General features: G+C 43.7%; 1 protein-coding gene across 1 annotated transcript; it reads right to left on the bottom strand.

Annotated features, from left to right (window-relative positions):
* Positions 1 to 8,700: 8,700 nt before the first annotated feature.
* Positions 8,701 to 14,332, bottom strand: LOC142585133 (uncharacterized). Its single transcript, XM_075695658.1, has 4 exons — positions 14,174 to 14,332; positions 10,888 to 11,842; positions 9,138 to 9,202; positions 8,701 to 8,827 (listed from the first exon to the last, which is right to left on the bottom strand). The coding sequence occupies exons 1-3, from the start codon at positions 14,208 to 14,210 to the stop codon at positions 9,181 to 9,183; spliced, it is 1,014 nt and encodes a 337-aa protein (XP_075551773.1). The 5' UTR covers positions 14,211 to 14,332; the 3' UTR covers positions 8,701 to 8,827; positions 9,138 to 9,180.
* Between the last annotated feature and the right edge of the window lie 6,502 nt (positions 14,333 to 20,834).

Raw genomic sequence — 20,834 nt, forward strand, 5'->3', positions numbered from 1 at the left:
GACTTCTATTTGCCAGTAGCCAGACTGGAAGTCCATCGACGAGAAGTATTTAGCGTTGCAGAGCCGATCCAATGCGTCGTCTATCCGTGGAAGGGGGTATACGTCTTTCTTCGTGATCTTGTTCAGTCGACGATAATCGGCGCAATAACGTAGGGTTCCGTCCTTTTCCTTCACCAGGACAACAGGAGATGCCCACGGGCTTTACTACGGCTGGATGATGTCGTCGCGGAGCATTTCGTCGACTTGTTGCCTAATAGCTTCACGTTCTCGCTTCGAAAGTCGGTAAGGGCTCTGGCGGAGTGGTTGAGCGCACTCTTCGGTTATTATGCGATGCTTTGCGACTGGTGTTTGTCGAATCCTCGATGACGTCGAAAAGCAGTCCTTTTATCGTCGGAGAAGACTTCTTAGCTGTTGCTGCTTGCTCATGGCGAGACTTGGATTTATGTTGTAGTCTGGTTCGGGAACCATGGTCGTCGGGGTAGATGCGTCGGAATCCGAGAGGACAAACGTATTACTGGTTTCCAGAATTTCCTCGATGTACGCGATCTTAGTGCCCTTGTTGATGTGCTTGAACTCCTGGCTGAAGTTTGTCAGCAACACTTCAGTTTTCCCTCCAAGCAGTCGAGCGATCCCTCTTGCGACGCAAAGTTCACGGTCTAGCAGCAGACGTTGGTCACCCTCGATGACGCCTTCTACGTCGGCAGGTGTTTTGTTGCCGACGGAAATGACAATGCTGGAGCGAGGTGGGATGCTGACTTAACTTTCGAGCACGCTTAAGGCATGGTTACTACGAGAGCTCTCCGGCGGTATCGCTTGATCTTCCGACAGCGTTATCGACTTCGACTTCAGGTCGATGATTGCGCCGTGTTGGTTCAGGAAGTCCATTCCGAGAATGACGTCTCGTGAACACTGGTCGAGGATAACGAAGGTGGCAGGGTATGTCCGGTCATAAATGGTAATTCTTGCCGTGCAGATTCCAGTCGGCGTAATGAGGTGTCCTCCAGCGGTGCGAATTTGAGGGCCCTCCCATGCAGTCTTAACCTTTTTCAACTGGGCGGCAATGTGTCCACTCATGACGGAGTAATCAGCCCCTCTGTCGATTAAGGCGGTGACTGCGTGGCCGTCGAGAAGCACGTCGAGGTCGGTGGTTCTTTGTCTTGCGTTACAGTTAGGTCTTCGCGTCAGATCACGGCTTTGTCGCATTGACCTGTGGTTGGTATGCGACGTCGTCAGGTCGTCTTTCGTCGTCGTATTCTTTGCTTGCACACTTCGTCGGGACAGCGGCATGTCGTTATGTCGTCGAGGTAGTATTTTCGGCGTCTGCGTCGGCGGCGGAGGATCTTTGTCAGTTCGACGAACAGCAACCGCACCTCCATCGGTTGCTGCTTTTAGTTTTCGGATATGGGCTCGCTGACCGGCCCCGGGCTGGGCCAGTGTATGGACGGCGCTGCGGCGACAGGTAGCGGCCTGGTGACGGCGAACGGGACGGTCGTCGAGGACTTCACTGAGTAGCGGAGAGGTAGTCGGCGATGTCACGAGGGCGTTCACCTTCCCTCGGGCGCTGTGCGTTGACGGCGAAGCCTCGCAATCCCAGGTCGCGGGATGGGCATCGGCGGTACACATGGCCGGCTTCGCCGCAGTTGTAGCAGAGTAGGCGGTGGTCGGGGGCGCGCCAAATATCCGTCTTCCTCGCGTAGGTGCGCTGGGCGACGGGTGGCCATGCTGGCGGCGGCGGCGGTGGACGACGGAATGGCGGTGTTACAGGGCCCTGGCGCGGTTGCGGAGGGGGACCTTGACGGCGTGCAATGACGGCGTATGTCATCGCTTCTGGCTGGGGATGCGGTAATTGAGGTTTCACCTCAGGAACTCCCAGCGATCGCTGAACCTCATCTTTAACGATGTTCGCAATCGAAGCTACTTGATGCTGCGACGAAGGCAAGACTTTGCGCAGTTCTTCACGCACAATGGCCCTGATGGTCTCTTGGAGATCAACGGAGCCCAGCGCTTGGATGGCGCACTGAGGCGTGAGCACTTGGCGGTTATATTGCCTAGTGCGCATTTCTAAAGTTTTCTCAATCGTCGTAGCCTCTGTCAGGAACTCAGCTACGGTCTTCGGTGGGCTTCGGATTAGTCCGGCGCAAACTTCTTGCTTTACGCCTCGCACCAAGAAACGTACTTTTTTCTCTTCGGACATTTCCGGGTCGACGTGCCGGAAAAGACGGGTCATCTCTTCTGTGAAGATGGCGATGGTCTTATTGGGTAGTTGGCCTCAGGTTTCCAGCAGAACTTCGGCCCTTTCATTTCAGACAACGCTCGTGAACGTTCTCAGGGAGTTACTGCGGATCATGTCCCATGTTGCAAGGGTGGACTCCCGGTTCTCGAACCAAGTCCTCGCGGCATCTTCCAAGGAGAAGTACACATGTCGTAGCTTATCCTCAGATGTCCAGTTGTTAAAGGTCGAGATCCATTCGAAGGTTTCGAGCCAGGTTTCCGGATCCTCCGACGTAGCTCCACGGAAGGTAGGGGGCTCTCTGGGTTGTTGAAGTACGACGGGTGACACTGGCGCTGCCATTGTGGTTGTCTTGGCTACAATCTTTTTGGTCTTCTCAGGTAGAAGTCCGTGTTTCGGGAGCAGCTGTTGTAGAAGACGGCTTGCTCGATGGTCCGGGACTACGTTAGTGCTCTCTTTGCGGTCCGGGTTTGAATCACGGCTTGTCGGGGGCGTCCGGTGCATGGACGAAAAGCACCTCCACGGGATGTCACGTGGTAGTGACGTTAAAGAACGCAGTAGAAATACTGTGAAAGACAAAACTAGCTTTTATTAGACGAACCTGTGCCCACAATGACAAGCTGCACTTAAAGCACAACGATAGCGGCGAACACAGTCGGCGATCGTCGAAAATCTGATCAGCCGGTCAAGCGCGTCGGCTTTGATAGATCAGTCGTAGAGTGTTCCAGAGTAAGCGCTACGACCCGCGTGTCTTCCACAAAGTTCTACACTATTCGCGTCGCGCATACATGCAATCAGATTACACAAGTTGCGGGCAAAGACAGCTGATGGAACCATCTGTAATGTTCCAAAAACTTCTTTTACATGCAGGCGCGTCCTGCGCTGTGCGATAACAATTGTAAGGTGGTGAGGAGTGGTCGCCCGATAATGATAAAGAAGTACACGTGTCAATATACTTGAATATGTATACCATGTATATATATATATATATATATATATATATATATATATATATATATATATATATATATATATATATATATATATATATATATACGTGCTTATGTTACTTGAAAGAGTGTAAATTCGCATTCCTTACCTACCCCTTATGTAATACCCCTGAAATCTGGGGTCGTTAAGGAAAATAAATTGAGCTGAACTGAAAATCACTTAAATTGTACTACTTCGGATAGAATAGCTTTCTATTTTACTCTGGTTTCCACTGAAGACTACGAACGAACATATTACCATCAGCGTTCCTGCACTCGTCTCTCCACATAATGCAAGATCTATACAAACGTCATTTTCTGCATGGTTGTATCTTTCAAAACCTGTTGTCTTCTTTCTGTTCCGAGCTTGGTATTTTCTCATGAGGTTTCTTTTTGCTGCACGCATCTCCGATTTTCTTTTATTTTTTGGCTCCATTCATAGAAAAATTGTGTGCTCTCTTTAAAACATCTGTTCTTGCTGTATTGTTGCTGATTATGAAGCTCTTCTTCTCGTGTTTTTTTGCTGTTTTTTTTAGAGGGAAGCTCTTAGGCGCCCGTTCCTGAGGCAAGCGTCAGCGTCGACGTAACCGAGCGAACAAGCACATCGAATGATGAAAAAGCGAATGCGGAGCACAGCGGGGAATGAAAGACGTGAGGGGAAAAGTGGAGGAGGAGGGTATGATAATAACGTGCGAAGAAAATGGTAGTGCGGCGATGATGCCTACGAGATGGCACCAGGGTAGCGCGCGTCGTCTGGGAGCTCTGTCTGCAGCGGCTGCTGTGAATGGCACCCACGCTTCATACGCGCGCTGACTCTCGGGATCTCCAGTATGAACAGTCCAATAGAACGCTCTCCTCATTTAGACGAGGTCACCTTCGTTCGTTTTCATAGCAAATAGCAGTGCCTGCCTTCAAAGGGTTCTCTTATGTAACTGACTGACAAGAGCCACGGAGGGCGTAGAGCGAGGCATTCGTGCCACAGTTCGGCCCAGTTTCAACGTACCACACGAGACAGATTGGCCGCGCCAGCCAATATATCGCGAAATGAAAGTACCTATAGAGCTACGCTAAAGTGTCGCATTACGGAGTAAGGGAATCATCGCTGAACTTTTTTCTTCTATTCTTTTTGTTCCAGATGTTTGGTTGTAGCTGCTTTACATTTCTACTTATTGTTTTCTCTTTGGACTTGCACTCAAGTTTTCGTACTGTTCCTGGGCATAAAAATTATCTATGGACTGAATAATATTACTATTTTATATAATTAACATCTAGTGGCATACTGATTGCTGTTGACAGTTGGCTGAGATGTTATAGGCGCAACGACAGATAAAGGGTACAGGAGTTCATTTGGCTTGAAGGCAGCGTAGCGCACTGTGAAAATTTTTAATCGGAACTTTCTATGTACCGCCGAATATTTGTCCTGTCTTGTTTGATGAGGTCATGCCTTCTATTGAAAGTGTCTTCTCATAGCATGCACAGAGTTATCCTTCTTGGTCATTTTCGGACACCTGGAATCGGTTGGAACACGCTTACGTATTCACCTTAGAGACACTACACAAAGAAAAAATGCAGCCTGTTGCTAAACCTTCTGTGCTTTTGTTCGCTTCAGCAATATAATTTTATCGCCAATTCCTGTGGCAACGTCTTAGACCTTTGCCTCTCGAATGCTCAACTTATAGATGTCTCTTGTTCTGACATTTCCCTTGTGCGTCCCTCTAAGTTTCAAACGTGACTAAAGATAACTGCTCTAAGTCATCCCTTATTGCAGAGCTCCTCCTGTGGCATTAAAGATCAATTATTTTGTTTTGCTATCAAGCATGGTGATTATGTTGGTTTGTTTGATTTCTTGTCCGCCACTGATTAGTCCCTGGTTACAGACAAAACCAAAGTTGATGACCAAGTAAATCAATTTGCGAACCTTGTTTTGAGCACTATGCTCGAAGAAATTCCACAGCACAGTCCTAAACGCTCTAAATATCCCCACTGGCTGCCCTCTGAACTTATATGCCCTAAAGTGTAAAGTTCGTGCACCCGGTAAATCCAGAAGTCCTGTGCCTAACGATTGAAGAGAGCAATTCCGCTTTTCTCGAACTCTTTGCCAAGGTTTTTATAAACGGGATAACGATTCAGATATTTCATTCTTAGAAACGAACGACTCCGACTGGTCGGCGTAGGGTTGAAGGTATATCTGCAAGTGCTCTAGTAAACGTGGAGCGTGTTTTCGCCTGCTTGATTTTAGAGGAGTCGAAGTCCACCGTTTTGCATTCTTTCACTGCCTATTTCTCATCCTTAAACAAAGCTTTAGATTTCATCGCTGTTGTCAGTCAACAGCGCACGACGGTTGCTACATCTAGTGCTGCGTTGTTGGTGAAAAGGTCATCTGCGGATTTCTTAAGCAATTGAAGCCTCATGCGGCTCCGATGGCATCCCCTACGCAATTCTAAAAGCTTAGGGCTGTAGTTTTGCCCAGCATGCCGAGGTAATCGCACAGGCCTTCTGCTTCTTGTCAAGCTCCTTCATGGTATCCTTAACTTGCATCGAAATCCAAAGTTTCTAGCTGTTTTGTATTTCGGGCAAGATCCCCAGAGAACATATATCTTTCAATGTTCCTGCCTGTCATCACCAAAACTCAAGCATCCACAGAATAGAGTCGTCCTGATAATTGTTTTTTTATGGTCTTGATATTTTTCATAATTCGCTGTCATGATTGTTTTCCAAGCTTTGTCTTGTGTCTTTGTTTCACACATTGTTTAACTGTCGTTTTCCTGCTTTTTCTTTTGCGTTCACCTTGCGCGTTGTTGTATGTACTCTCTTATTTTCAAGATTGTTCTTCTTATTCACGCTTTTACTTATATTCTTCTGCCGTTATTCTTTCTATTTTTTTATGAATGCGTACGTCAGCACTTAGACCTCATGGTTGTTTCTGAGCAAGAGAAATAAATGATTGATTGACTGATTGATTGGTTGAATATTAGGAAATACTTGAAGGATGTGAAGTTTCAGATAAGGGAGTCCATCGAGCTAAGGAAAGTTTTTGAAAAGGCTATTGATTCAGAAACGAAGTATTAAACCGATATGCTATGCTGAAATGACTACGTGATAAATTTTTTAACTTTAGTATAACTAAAGAAAAACTTTCTCAATTAGCACGTTTCCACACATTGCAGAGTACTAAAAGCCATGAAAAGGTCAGAAACAATATTTGAACAATATTAAAATTTCGCTAATAATGTTTATAACTCAGTGTATTACTTCATATGGCCTTACCCGCCGTGGTTGCTCAGTGGCTATGGTGTTGGGCTGCTGAGCACGAGGTCGCGGGATCGAATCCCGGCCACGGCGGCCGCATTTCGATGGGGGCGAAATGCGAAAACACCCGTGTGCTTAGATTTAGGTGCACGTTAAAGAACCCCAGGTGGTCAAAATTTCCGGAGTCCTCCACTACGGCGTGCCTCATAATCAGAAAGTGGTTTTGGCACGTAAAACCCCAAATATTATTATTATTATTCATATGGCCTTTTACGAAGTAAACTACATCCACATGAAGCTAGTTTTGAAGCTATCTCCATCTTACGGATAAGGCTGTCAAACTTGCGTTAAAAATGCACTGATTTTCCAAGTGGTTTTGAATTAAAACTGCTTTTTGTACTATGATGCTCGAAAATAACAGCAGTACCATTGTGTTTTGTCACGTATATTGTGAACATAAATGTGTAATACGGTACTATCATCAGTAAGTGTTTCAAGTTCATTGCCTTGCGAACTCACCGGTCGGAGTTTCTAAATTGCAACATCTGGCATCAACAAATTAGTTTAAGGGTTAGTTAGCAAAGGTGCAATGATTTGTCGATTTTGTATTTATCTTTTTCGTCCAAATAATCTCTACCTGTTAAAGTAGTCCCGCTAAGCGAGTAGATTTATGCTACATGCCACACACGTTTCTGAATAATTCAGTGAACACTAATTAAAACAATTTGTAATGTATGGAATAGAATGAATTTTTTATAGTTCAACGTCTATAAATCCTAAAAAAATCCCATTTTAGAAAGGCTCTCTATAAAAACAGTGATAAGAGTATTAGACAATGCCAGTCTACACCAAGCAATCATTGTATGCGTGGTGACAGATTGGTTTTGCTATGTTAAATGAAGGTCTGGGATACTGTGAACGTTAGCTCACTGGTTAGAAAAAAGAACTAGCCTGGTTTATTGTTTCTGAGACTTCTTTGAATATTGTGGACGACGATATGTTCTTGGACTTATTGCCACTTGTTCAAGGAGTCTAAGGACACAATGCAATGCTACGAAACAACCCTTGAGGGCACAAACATTTGCATGTCAGAGGCGTTACTAAATACTACTTTATTCAAAATGCCGCAAGTTACTGGAAATGTAGTTTACCGAATGCGGAGATTCGACAAACCTAACAGGCACAATGCAACAGGCTATCATAAAACTCAGCAACATTATTTGAAAGAGTTCAAGGAATCAAAGAAGGAATGCTGTGCTTCGCAACTGGGACATGCAAGGCGTGTATTTAGAGTTTGCAATTCTTTTTAGGAAGTTTATTAGCGTAGCGACCGTGACATGTTAGCTGAGCACATTATAGGAGAGGTGTATATACTTTGTATATAATAACGTGTTTCAAAAGACCAATCAAAGATATTTCCTATCAACTTTCCTATTGGAGCCTGGAGGACAGTTTTTTATACAAGCACCATTAGCTAAGTACGTGATGGTTTAAACGTCTCTTCGCGCTCTATTTTGATAACAGAGAAGTGTCTTTATCTGCTGACATCAGCAGCAAAGTTTGCAAGAAGTTTCCGAAGAATTGTAGATCAGGTGCTCGCGCAACCTGAAATTCAATGCATGCGTTGGATTGCATCCCATATGCTTACGTTTTGAATCGAGGAACTGTTGCCACGGTCTCCAACTGTGCTATCGGAGCCATTTTTTTTCTTTTCTCTGACTCCATACTTAGGAGTGAAGGTTTATCGTACAATTCTGGGCTACATAAGTAGATTTAGTGTGTTAATGATCTTTGAACTGATAATTGGGGCATGGCTCATCATCCAAGTAGTAGATACTGTGCGATAAGTTGGTGTAACCTATACACAGTTATCCAGGAAAAACACGGGGAATGCGGGAGATGGAAATTCAAGACGATGAGGAAAACGTGAACAAGGTGAATGCAGGAGCCAACGTTCCGACAAGTGGACTTGTCTTCTTCAAAGCGACGTATGTTTTCCTCGCCACAGTGGTGAATGCAGGAGCCAACGTTTCGAAAAGTGTACTTCCCTTCTTCAAGGCCACGTACGCTTTCCTGTGGCGAGGAAAGTGTACGTCGCCTTGAAGAAGACAAGTCCACTTGTCGAAATGTTGGCTCCTGCAGTCACCTTGTTCACGTTTTGCTGATCGTCTCTACATAGTTATGGCTTTCTAGAGCATGACTAACAGGAATAACTGGGAAAACGACAGTTCATTTCTGTTGAAAGATGGGCTCTTTTATTCAGTCTGCAGTATATGAGATTACCCTGTTTATTCGCCCATTTTCTCGCGCTGGAAAATTTGTTGAAATAATTTATTGTCCAGGAAATCGCAGAAAGTATCTGGAAGCAGAGAGAAAAACGCATGTGGTCAGAACTCGTGCGTTTAAATTCAGAAGAGGAAAAGAAATGTGATAGATATTTATCCTAAACATGCCGATAATAATTACCTGAATTAAAAATATCGGTTACAATGTTTCATTAGCTGAACTAGGTTTCACAATGTTCTTAAAATTGGCTTAAGATTGGCATAATGTTGCATGGCTTAAGATTTCGGAGACTCCTCAAAACCGAGTAAAAGCATTTAATTTTGGCATGGTCATAATATTAAAAGGAGGTTACGAATACAGTTGTGTATGGAACACCCACTCACATTTAGCTTCTGTGGGATGGCCAGGAATGGTCCCATTGGTTTGTTATTGCCTTGCGGGTGATTGGCTAAAAAGTAAGCAAACAAGTCAAAGGCGTTATTTGGCCTTGGGGAAAAATATTGTTGCCCTTGTTTTTTAGGTTAGCGTAAGAACAAGGAATTTTTTTTCATTTCCTCGCAGCATGATCAAAAAGAAAATGTAAGAAACATCAAGGATTGAAGAAAAAAAGCGGATGCGATATTCGAGAGAAGGTTACTGGCCGCTATGAGGAACCTGAATTCCGTCACAGCCTAGCTATATGAATGAAAATCAAATGTTATTTATATTGCATGGGGCAGACAGAGGCCGCTTTTAGCCCTTGAGTTCCGACTTGTGTGATAACTGCAAAGAAGCGTTATGTGTTTGTTATGGTGCCAAAGATTGAAAAACTCTTATTCCTTCAATTGATTTTGCTATAATATTTTAGAATCTACAACCGGAAACACAACTGGGGTCTCAAGAAAGCTATGTTCTGCTGCGCTTTGCTCGTTAGGGCGGAAAAGCAAATAAATAATAATAAAATGCGACATCAAAATACCTCTACGTGAAGTTCCTACAAACAGATGTCCCATGTTTTTGGATGATTATATGTTGCAGTGCCAATAGTAAGAAAGACGATTAGTATTTATCAGCGATAACACATATTGTCACAGGTGTATTCGTGTCGGCCTTGATCCTCCAAGTAGCAAGCAGCCAAACGTAATCTTCCTCTTCTCCCCCGGTCGTGCATACCTCACATCTTGCTTAGGTGCCAGCACAAAATGCAAATAAGAGTGTCACAACATCTTTCGGGAGTAGCTAAGAGCCTAATTTTTAACTATGCTATGAGTTTGGGGAAAATGATTCCGAATACATGAATTTGAAGATGTAATTTTAAATCGCAAGTGCATGTCTCGTGGTAAGCTAACCGCAGTGCTAATAGGCGCAAGCTTGCACCTCAACAGAAATGGCATGAGCAGAAGCTTCACAGTATTACATGCACGGGCGCGGAAGGAAAGTGGATAGAGGAGAAGCTATTGTGTCGATTACAAGCTACCCAATACTTGCAAACTTACACGCATAAACTGAAACTGGCGTTTTGTGAAATTTGGTTTATTATATGTGTCAGTTGAGGCGAATATGCTTGAACTCAAACATGTTGCGAGGCTGTGGGCGCTGCATGGTACAATACGTCATTCAGTAATTTTTTTGTAAGACGTTTGTTATACGAGTAATATGATTGCGTAAACTAGTCTAAATGCATTGCTTCAAGTTATACGTCTAAGCGCAGTGTAAGAAATAACGAATAGTGCAGTATCAACTTTGTAAAATTTGGGCTCAGTGTTCTGTCATTGTCCCGTGTGATCAAAAAACGGTACGTTTATTCGGCGGAACGTTACAAGTTGTGTAGCTGGTGTTTCGGTAAAATGTAATGTTAGGCAATATTTATGGGACTTTGGTGCGATAATGCTCAGCTTTTACAGGATGCAGCACACTGCAGTACCTATTTATCACCAACTAAGTAAATAGTGCGAAAAGAGAAATTCACGTCTCACTCGTTGTTGGCATTGAATATGTTCCTCACTGTCACACACCAAAACACCCGCCTAGTAACGCGTCAGGAGAACGTCAAATAAGGTATTCAATAAAAGAATTCTTCGCATTAGCATGCTGCTCACCGAAAAAACTTGATTGATCAAAAGGGATTTACGACTTTCATCCAAAAATTCTTACTTGGCGCTGCTAACACCGCCAGCTCCAGCCGCTCCTGCAGCTGAACGGCTACTTCTTGCTGCGCCCTGGCCAGCGGAAGAACCGACAGAAGAGGAAGAGGCTCCAAAGCCTCCAAAACTTTGAGGGCCCCAGGAGAAACCCTCACCAGGGTAGCCATAACCATAGCCACCGAGGCCGCCCCAGTAGCCGTTATCGCCGAAGTAGTCTCCGGGAGTACCATAGAAGTATCCGCCAAGAGGAACGCCAGCGAAGCCAAAACCGTAGCCATCGCCGAAGCCAAAGCCATAAGGACCGTGTCCGTAATATACTGGGCCATACGCTGGCCATACATTGTAGCTACCAGGGTACCATGCCCCAGGTACGACTCCATTAGGTAGGAGGCCTCCGGCTGCTCCTCCAGGTCGGCCGACTGAGGTTGCAGCGCTGGGACCAGCAGATCCGGGCCGGCCAGCGGGGGAAGCGCCGGCGCCAGCGGGGGATACTCCGCTCGGCCCACTAGGGAAACTGCCAGAGAAGGCACCGGGGAAACCGCTTGGGAAACCGCCGACAACACCAACAGGGAATCCGCCAGCGCCGCTGGGTCCTGCGGGTCCACCGAAAACGTGAAAGCCTGAGCTTGGGCTGCCAGCTTGTGGGCTAGCGCCGGCAGATCCAACAGGTCCGACAGGTCCGCCAAATCCGCCAAGTCCGACCGGTCCGCCAGCTCCAACAGGCCCGCCAAATCCAGCAGATCCGCCAAATCCGACAGATCCACCAAAACCAAAAGGTCCGCCAGCTCCGCCAGCTCCACCAGGCGCGCCAAATCCGGCTGGTCCGGCAGATCCAGCAGGTCCAGCAGGTCCAGCAGGTCCAGCAGGTCCAACACTGGCACTAAGTCCGCTGGCTCTTGACGAACCGGTGGCGCTAGGCAAGTCGGTCTTCACGGAGGAACGTGGCCCAGCATACGCCAGGGAGGCTGCAATTGAGGTAAAATAGATTTGCAGCCCAATTATGGTGATTCTCTACATATGTACTGCAGTAACACACACAGGCACCGGCAGCTGATCATAGCAATATTGGAAAAAAGATTGCTCCCTAGGGAAACATACAGCCAAGATTTAAAAAGCAGCCGCAACAGAAAAGCTTGAGCCTTCCGTTCTTACTGTACTTTATATCTTTTTGCTTTTATTATGCGCAAAATCATTCTTCAGTATTAGGTAATATTTTTTTATTCTTTGCAAGGCTTTCTGGCTATCGGATGTTTATGATATGTGCTATAAAGTGCTGACTCCTTGCATTGAATATGTTATTTTCTTCCTATATTCCTTGAAAAAGCTATACCTGTATCTGCTCGCAAGCACGTACAGGAGCCGCTTCATGGACGTTTTAGATCCTTAAAAAATATTTTTTAAACAAAGGACCATGGCTTCAATGAGAAGCGGATTTGACAGATCTAGTTGCTGCGGGCACCTAAGTAGAGCCTGATGTAAATTGTCTAAATGAATCTATTGTAGGCTTAATTAAGAAGCCTAACATTGCACTTGCTATATACAAAAGAAACCTTGCAAGTAGAGCCGAAGACCTCAGATAACGGAGCCATATCAAAGCGATAAACTGCAGTCTATCGGTAATACCGGCGCTAAAATTATCAATATAATAAGTGTGTCTAGACACTCGTTTTGGGCATGTAATTAAGGTAATTGCATTCAATTGCTCAGAATGTAGAATCTGAAGTGCCCGTGTAGAAGTTGTAGCTCTGCAATTGTGATGGGGAAGAGGAGTCGGCCAGCTGAATTGCCAACGCTACACCAAAGGGACTGACGGCGATGTTAGGAGAAAGCGCACTGCCCGAAGAAGCCGCTCTATTACCCGTTTTTACAAATCTCCTAGTGATTGGTGGAGGTGCGGGGCAAATAATTTTGTTGCCAGCAGGTGAACAAGATGGAGCGAAGGGAAATAATAGCTACAGGCACCCGAGCAGCTCCTCGAAGCAGCGCCTTTTGATGCCACAACTCCTGTCGATAGCACTTTTTATGCAACGTTAGAGAATATTGGGAACGTTTCTGAATCGGTTATCTTGTTGAAGTTTATGGCCTCAGCACCTGCCATCATAGCTGCATAAACCGCACTCTACAATAATAGCAGCTTTAATCATTAAGATCTGAATGTTCTAAATAATAGCAGAAATATTGCAGAAACTCCAGTTCAGGCATTTAATACCGAACATAGCAAAAATAATTAAAGAAAGAAGAAGAAATGAAAGCCTATTGTTAGATATATATTGAAATCATTCGCATTAGGAATGTATTTGCTCATGATTGTTCATATTAATATTTCTGCATTTCCTTCCTAACTTATATGGCATCATGTAATACTGCCTACCTGTAACAACCTATCCATCCTAATATAGTAAGAAAAAACAATATGGCTTTTAGCAGAGTTCTTTCATCTGAAACTGAGCGCTGATATTACGGGTTTGCTGGTGTGTAGACAGTGTTGCATGAGATAGCGCATACGTCGGGCTATATTGAATGGGGACACGTTCCTAGCAAAATGATCTGGTTTGCTTCAGTACTTACAACTTGTGAATCCATTCTGTTCACACGACTTTCTTAGTATTTCGAGCAGCTCGAAAAGAGGGACTAAAGTCAAACGACAGGTTCACCAAATTAGTGTTCTGCGCTTTGGTAAACGCTAACAGCCTATCAGGAATTACCAAAGTGCAATATGTCAATCTTGCTCCTCCTAATATTTCTGTTTATACAACTATAGTTTAACCTGCTCTAAAGAAGAGAATGTATTGGCCACACGAAGCCTTACGTTCAGTGGCGTACTTAACAAAAGTCCTGAAGGTCAGAGCCTGGAAGTAATTGGAAAAGACGTACATGTGGGTACGCCACTGTGCTCCTGACACACTAGCTTCTGCATATATATATATATATATATATATATATATATATATATATATATATATATATATATATATATATATATATATATATATATATATATATATATATATATATATATATATGTATGTATATTGCATCCACAGTCTATCACGGAGTCAACTTGGCGATGTTTTGTTAAGTTTCCCTGCAAAAAAAAAAAAACGGTTCAAGTTCTCGCGAGCCTGCATATTATTGGGCAAACATTCATCAAACATTTCCTGAAGCAAAAGGGTGTTGGACATTTAAGAAATTCTCACGGAATGTAAACTGCAGCTCGCATATTGATCTGTGCCTTTGATGCTCTTGTTTCTAAAATGCCAGTTTCAAACAAAGAAAAAAAAGTTGCAGCTTCTCACCAGCAGACAAGATCGCGATGGCAACGAAGGTCTTCATGACGGCTGTTTCCTGCGGCGGCTCTGGTTAGACGACCTGCAGAAGTGCGAATTTCGGACTACAGCACTGCTTATTATATAGTTATCAAGCAACAAGGGGGCTTGTGAGTACAATGCCTTGCTAAGGCATACATTTATTTTTCTTCATATAGTGAATCACTGTATTAAAAATAAAATAAACTCCATTTATTTAGCGCGCTGCAGCGTCACGCTGGCTCTCGGTGTGACGTAGAGGACACACACATGCGGTAGATGTTCCAGCTTCCTGCGTTTCCTTCTTTTCTTTTTCTTCTCTCGCTAGCACAAGCATGGTGAAACTGATGTGCCCTACCGTTAGGAACACAATGTAAAGCGACTACACAATACTCCAAGTCTCTATTGTTAGTCATCTGTGACACAAAAGTCAGGTTAAGGCACGTCTCCAAGTGTCACGGCACAATAGTTTGTGCCCGATTCCAGCTTGCACTGCGCATGCATTGCACTAAAAGAAATATAAGGCGTTCTCCTTATTCATCTGAAGTGTTCTATAGCCAGTTTGACCTTGCGGCTACCTCAGCTACCATTTCCGCGTTAATTGCGAATTGAAATATATGTTCATGTGCGGTCCTACCTTAAAAACAAGTTTTCTCGGCAAGCTTACGGGCCCGATCTACATGCGCAGCTATTGCTCTTTCTTCCCAGCCCACGTCAGCAATGTTCGCGAGGACTGTGATAAGGGACAAAACAATAAGAGTCGCCGCGATATGTTTGTTCATGCTTTTCTGTTTTAGGGGCGCGTTAAAGAACCTCAGGTGGTCGAAATTTCCAATTTCCCACCATCGGAATGTGGTTTTAGCACGTAAAACCCCATAATTTAACTTCTCGTTCCTTGACGAGAATCTCCCAATGGCATCCCGGCTGCCATTATAGAATATTACGGCAGTTTTATTGTACCTGTCCTGTTATCAAGCTTTCTTAACTGCCTGAATAATTGCACTTTTTCGTGTGCCAGGAAGCCCGCTCGCTCTTATCCTCTATTTAAATCTGGAGCCCAAACTGATATCAGAAACTATTGGTCGATTCCTCTTCTCTTTGTCATTTATTAGATTTCTATTAGATTAGATTATTTATTCAAACTGTATTGTTGTTCAGTGTAAAAATGTTCTTGTTCCAAATCAGCATGGATTTTTTCTCGCCGCTCAATGACCGCCAACCTTGTCAGCTCTATGATGCAGGTTTCCAATCTCGTCACGCAAAGAGGGCAAGTTGATGTTGCGTACTGCGCCCTCAGCAAGTTCCTCGACGTAGTAAATCATACTCTACTGCCCGAGAACCTTGTACATTACGTTGACGAAGCTATTCTATGTCTACTACACAGCTACCTCGTCGAAAAGTTCTGCTTCGTGAGCGGCAATGATCAATAAACTTCTTTCTATACGTTGTCTGGTAGTGTGCCACATGGTTGCCTGTTAGGTCTAGTTCTATTCTGAATTTTCATTAATGACATTTGCTCAGGAATCTAGAAGTCTTCATTTTTTCTTGACGCTGACATCAAAATATTTAAAACGATACAAGGTACGGAGTTCTGCCGCGCTCAGCAGTCCAACCTGTCCTCCTTCTCTGAATGGTGCCAATTAAAACAGCTGACGCCAAATTCACCTAAAACCACATTTATTTCCGAATTCGCGCGAACCTTTAACATCGTCTTCCGTTATTCTGTGGGTACTGGAGTACTTACCTGAGTGGTTAAAAAATGTGTTCTCAGTGTAGTTTGTGATAATACATTGTGCATGTGCAGCCACACGTAAGCGCATAGGACCACGACGACTGCGCACTGTGGGTTCTTTCGGCAAACTTTAAACAAATTTATGTACCCCACTTTCACTGCTCAGGTATTTCATATCTATATGTCTTGCATTACTGTAATATGCCTAAATGGTGTGGAAACACTTATATGAACCCGACCTAAATTATACTGGGGACAGCATATGTCGACTTGAAGAAGACAAGTCCACTTGTCGAAACGTTGGCTCCTGCTTTCACCTTGTTCTCGTTTTGCCCATCGTCAATGGTTTGGAATGGCACAAGCAGTTCAGATGCCACATAATAGCTCTTAGACGCCCGTTCCTGCTGCAAGCGTCGGAGTCGACGTAACCCAGCGAACGAGCACATCGAAGGATGAAAATCGAACGCGGAGCATAGCGGGGGATGAAAGACGCGAGGAGGAAAGTGAGGGGGGAGGGTACAATGAAAGTGTGATAAGAAAATCGTGGTGCAGCGATGATGCCTACGAGATGGCGCCAGAGTAGCGTGTGTCGTCTGGGAGCTCTGTCAGCGGCGGCTGCTGTGAATCGCGCCCACGCGTCACACACGCGCTGCCTCTCGGGACCTCCAGATTAGCGAGGCATTCGCGCCCCAGTTCGCTCCGCTTGCAACGTGCCACACGAGACAGATTGGCCGCGCCAGCCAATACATCGCGAAATGAAAACACGTATCTAGCTGCGCTCAAATGTCGCATAACGAAGTATCGTAATCGTTGCTGAACTTTTTTTTTCTATTCTTCTTGTTCCAGAACTTTTGGTTGTAGCTGCTTTACATTTCTACTTATTCTTTTTTGTGTGCATGCACTTAGGTTTTACTATTGTTCCTGGGCACAAAATGAAATTATGGGTTGACTGATATTACTATTTTATATTATTATGTAGTGTCGTACTGATTGCTGTTGACAGTTCGCTGAGATGTGATAGGCGCAAGGACCGGAGTTGATTTGGCTTGAACTCTTTAATCGGAACTTTCTATGTACCGCCGAATATTTCTCCTGCCTTGTTTGAGGATGTCATGCCTTCTATTGAATGTGTCTCCCATAGCAAGCACATAGTAATCCTTCTTTGGTGATTTTAGGATACCTGGAATTGATTGGAACACGCTTAGGTATTCACATTAGAGTCGCTGCACAGAGAACAAATGCAGCCTGTTGCTGGACTTTCTGTCCTGCTGTTCGCTTCTGAAACCCAACTTTATCGCCAATTCCTATGGCAACGTCTTAGGTCTTTGCCTCTCGAATGCTCAATTTATAGATGTGTCTTGTTCTGACATTTCCCTTGTGCGTCCCTATGAGTTTCAAACGTGACTAAAGATAAATGCTCTATGTAAGCCCTGAGGCAGAGCTCCTCCAGTGGCATTAAAAATGAATCATTTTGTTTTGCTGTCGAGCCTGGTGATTATGTTGGTTTATATTTCTTGTCCGCCCCCGGTTACTCCCTGGTTACAGAATGTTGATGACCGAGTAGATCAATTTGCGAACCTTCTTTTAAGCACTATGCGCAAAGAAATTCCCCAGTACAGTCCTAAACGCTCTAAACATTCCCAATCGCTCTCATCTGAACTTATATGCCCTAAAGTATAAAGATCGTGCGCCCGGTAAATCCAGAAGTCCTCTGCCAAACGATTGAAGAGAGCACTTCCGCTTTTTTCGAACTATTTGTCAAGGCGGGGAATGAGCGGGATAACGATTTAGACATCTCATTCTTAGTAAAGAACGACACCGACCGGCCGGCGTAGTTGTGAAAGTATATCCGCAAGTGCTCTAGTAAACGTGGAGAGTGTTTTCGCCTGCTTGACTTTAGATTAGCGAAATGTCCACAGTCTTGTATTGTTTTACTGCCCATTTCTCATCCTTAAACAAAGCTTTAGGTTTGATCACTGGTGTCAGTCAGCAGAACACGACGATTGCTACATCTGGTGCTCTGTTGTTGGTGAAAAGGTCATCTGCGAATGCTTTAAGCAATTGAAGCCTTATGCGGCTCTGATGGCATCTTCTCCGCAATTCTAAATGCTTACGGCTGTAGTTCTGGCCCAGCATAAACCTATACTTAATAACTCCCTGAATAATTCCACTTTCCCTCACATGCGGCAAACTGTTCGTGCTTCTTCTGCATTTAAGACTGGATGTAAAACCGATGTCTCAAATTATCGTCAGAGTTCTCTGTGCCACGTGTAAGATTTTTGAGATTGCTCGTCGTAAGATATTTCCTTTTACTGTAAAGATCTCATTGATTCTGAATCAGCATGAATTTCTCACCCGCCGTTCCACTGTCACAAACTTCACGAGTTTTATGACACAGATCTCCGGGCCTGTATTTCAAAGGGGGCAAGTTGAAATAATTTATTGTGACCTCAGCAAGGCTCCTGACGTAGTCAGCCATTCACTGTCTCTGCTCAAGCTTACGCACTTGGTGTTCACTCGTCGATTGTAAATCTCTTGCGCAGTCATCTTGATAGATTATGTCAAGTTAACGTCAATGACCAAACGTTTTCTTTTTACATGGCAACTAGCGGAGTCTCTCAAGGGTCAGTATTAGGACGACTTTTTAAACTCTTTATTAAGAACGTTCTTTCCGCTATTCAGAATTATTCATTCCTTCTGTATGCTGTTAACATCAAGATTTTTAAGGAACATCATAATGTTGGTGACTTTCGCATCTTGGCAGTCTGACCTGTTTCTTTCTCCTAAATGATGCAAATTTAAAAAGCTCACTTTGTATGCTGCTAAGGCCAAAGTCATGACTTTCACACGCAAAACCGCAAGCATTTCTGCATGATCAGGTGTACATTTTGATACAACCTTACACTTTTCAGCTCACACTAAGAACGTTGAAATGCAGGGTATGTGGTCTCTTGGCTCTGTTTGAGAACTATCGAGAGAATTTGGCTATCTTACACCTTTCCCTAAATTGTACACAATAATCTGTCTTTCCCAATTCAAACATGCGTCGATCGTCTGGAATCGCGTTTGTAGAACGAACAGTATGATTAAAGATTGTGTCCAGAAAAAAATTTCTAAGCATACATCATCACCGCTTTCCTAACACATGCACAGGACCTTGTTCTAGCACCGTTGGATAATTGCATTGCCTTTCCTTCGCTGCCGAGGTAATCGCGCAGACCTTTTGCTTCTTGTCAAGCTCCTTCACGGTATCCTTAAACTGCGCCGAAATCCTGAGTTTCATGATGTTCCGTATTTCGGGCAAGATCACCAGAGAACATATATCTTTCTATGTTCCTGCTTGTCATCACCAACACTCAAGCAGCCACAGAATAGAGTAGTCCTGATAACCGCTTATTTTCATGATCTTGATATTTTTCATAATTCGCTGTCATTACTGTTTTCCGAGCTTTGTGTTGTGTCTTTGTTTCACATATTGTTCAACTGTCGTTCTCCTGCTTTTGTTTTGTATTCACCTTGCGCCTTGTTGTATGTATTCCCTTCTTTTCAAGATTGTTCTTCTTATTCATGTTTTCACTTATATTCATCTGCCCTTACTCTTTCTATTTTTTAATGAATGTGTGCGTCAGCAATAAGACCGCATGGTTGTTTCTGAGCAAGATAAATAACTGATTGATTGATTGAGTATTCGGAATACTATAAGGATGGGAAGTTTTAGATGATAAGGAGTCTATTGAACTAAGGAAAGTTTTTGAAAAGCCTAGTGACTCGGCAACGAAGTATTCAACAGATGTATGTGCAGAAGTGACTGCATGCAAATTTCTTAACTATGCTATAATTAAAAAAACACTTTCTGCAAATAGCACATCTTTACACATTGCACAGAAGTACTAGAAGACGTGAACAAGTCAGAAACAATATTTGACTAATATAAAATTTCACTAATTATGTTTATAACTCAGTATGTGACTTCATATGGCCTTTTACGAAGTAAACTACATCCACTTTTAGAGAGCTTTGAAGCTAGCCCCATTATTTGGATAAGGCTGTCAAACTTGCTGCAAAAATGCACTGATTTTGCAAGTGCTTTTGAATGAAAACTGCCCTTTGTATTATGGTGCTCGAGAATAACTGCAGTGCCATCGTGTTTTGTCACGCATTTTGTGGACATAAATGTCTAATATGGTACTATCATCAGTGTGTGTGACAAGTACTTTGCGTTGCGAACTCACCGGTGATAGTTTGTAAATTGCGAGATCTCCCGTGAAGAATTAGTTTAAACTTAGTTAGCACAGGTATGGTAATTTGTCGATATTGTATTTATCTTTCTCGTCCAAATAATGTCTACCTCTTAGAGTAGTCCCGCTCAGCGAGTAGTTTTATGCTACATGTCACACGCATTTCTGGAAAATTCAGTTAACGCTAACTAAAACGATTTATAATGTATCGAATATAATAAATTTTTTATAGCTGAACGGCTCTAAAGCCCAAAGAATTCCTTTTTAGAAAGGCTCTTTATAAAAATAGGCATAGGAGTATTAGATAATGCCAGTCTGCACCAAGCAATCTGTGTATCCATGGGGGCAGAGTGGTTTTGCGATGTTAAATGAAGGTTCGTGATACTCTGAACGTGAACTCACTGGTTCCAAACGAGAACTAGCCTACTATATTGTTTCTGAAACTTCTTTAAATATTGTAGACGGTGATATGTTGTTGGACTTATTGCCATTTGTTCAAGGAGCCTAAGGACACAATGCAGCGGTACGAAACAACCCCTGAGAAGGACACACATATACGCATGTTAGAGGCGCTACTAACGGCTACTTTATTCGAAGTGCCACATGTTACTGGAAATATAGTTTACCGGATACAGAGATTCGACAAAACTAACAGGCACAATGCAACAGGTGTTCATCAAAA

This window comes from Dermacentor variabilis, chromosome 6 (genome assembly GCF_050947875.1).
Source record: "Dermacentor variabilis isolate Ectoservices chromosome 6, ASM5094787v1, whole genome shotgun sequence".
In the NCBI taxonomy this organism is placed as follows: Eukaryota; Metazoa; Arthropoda; class Arachnida; order Ixodida; family Ixodidae; genus Dermacentor; species Dermacentor variabilis.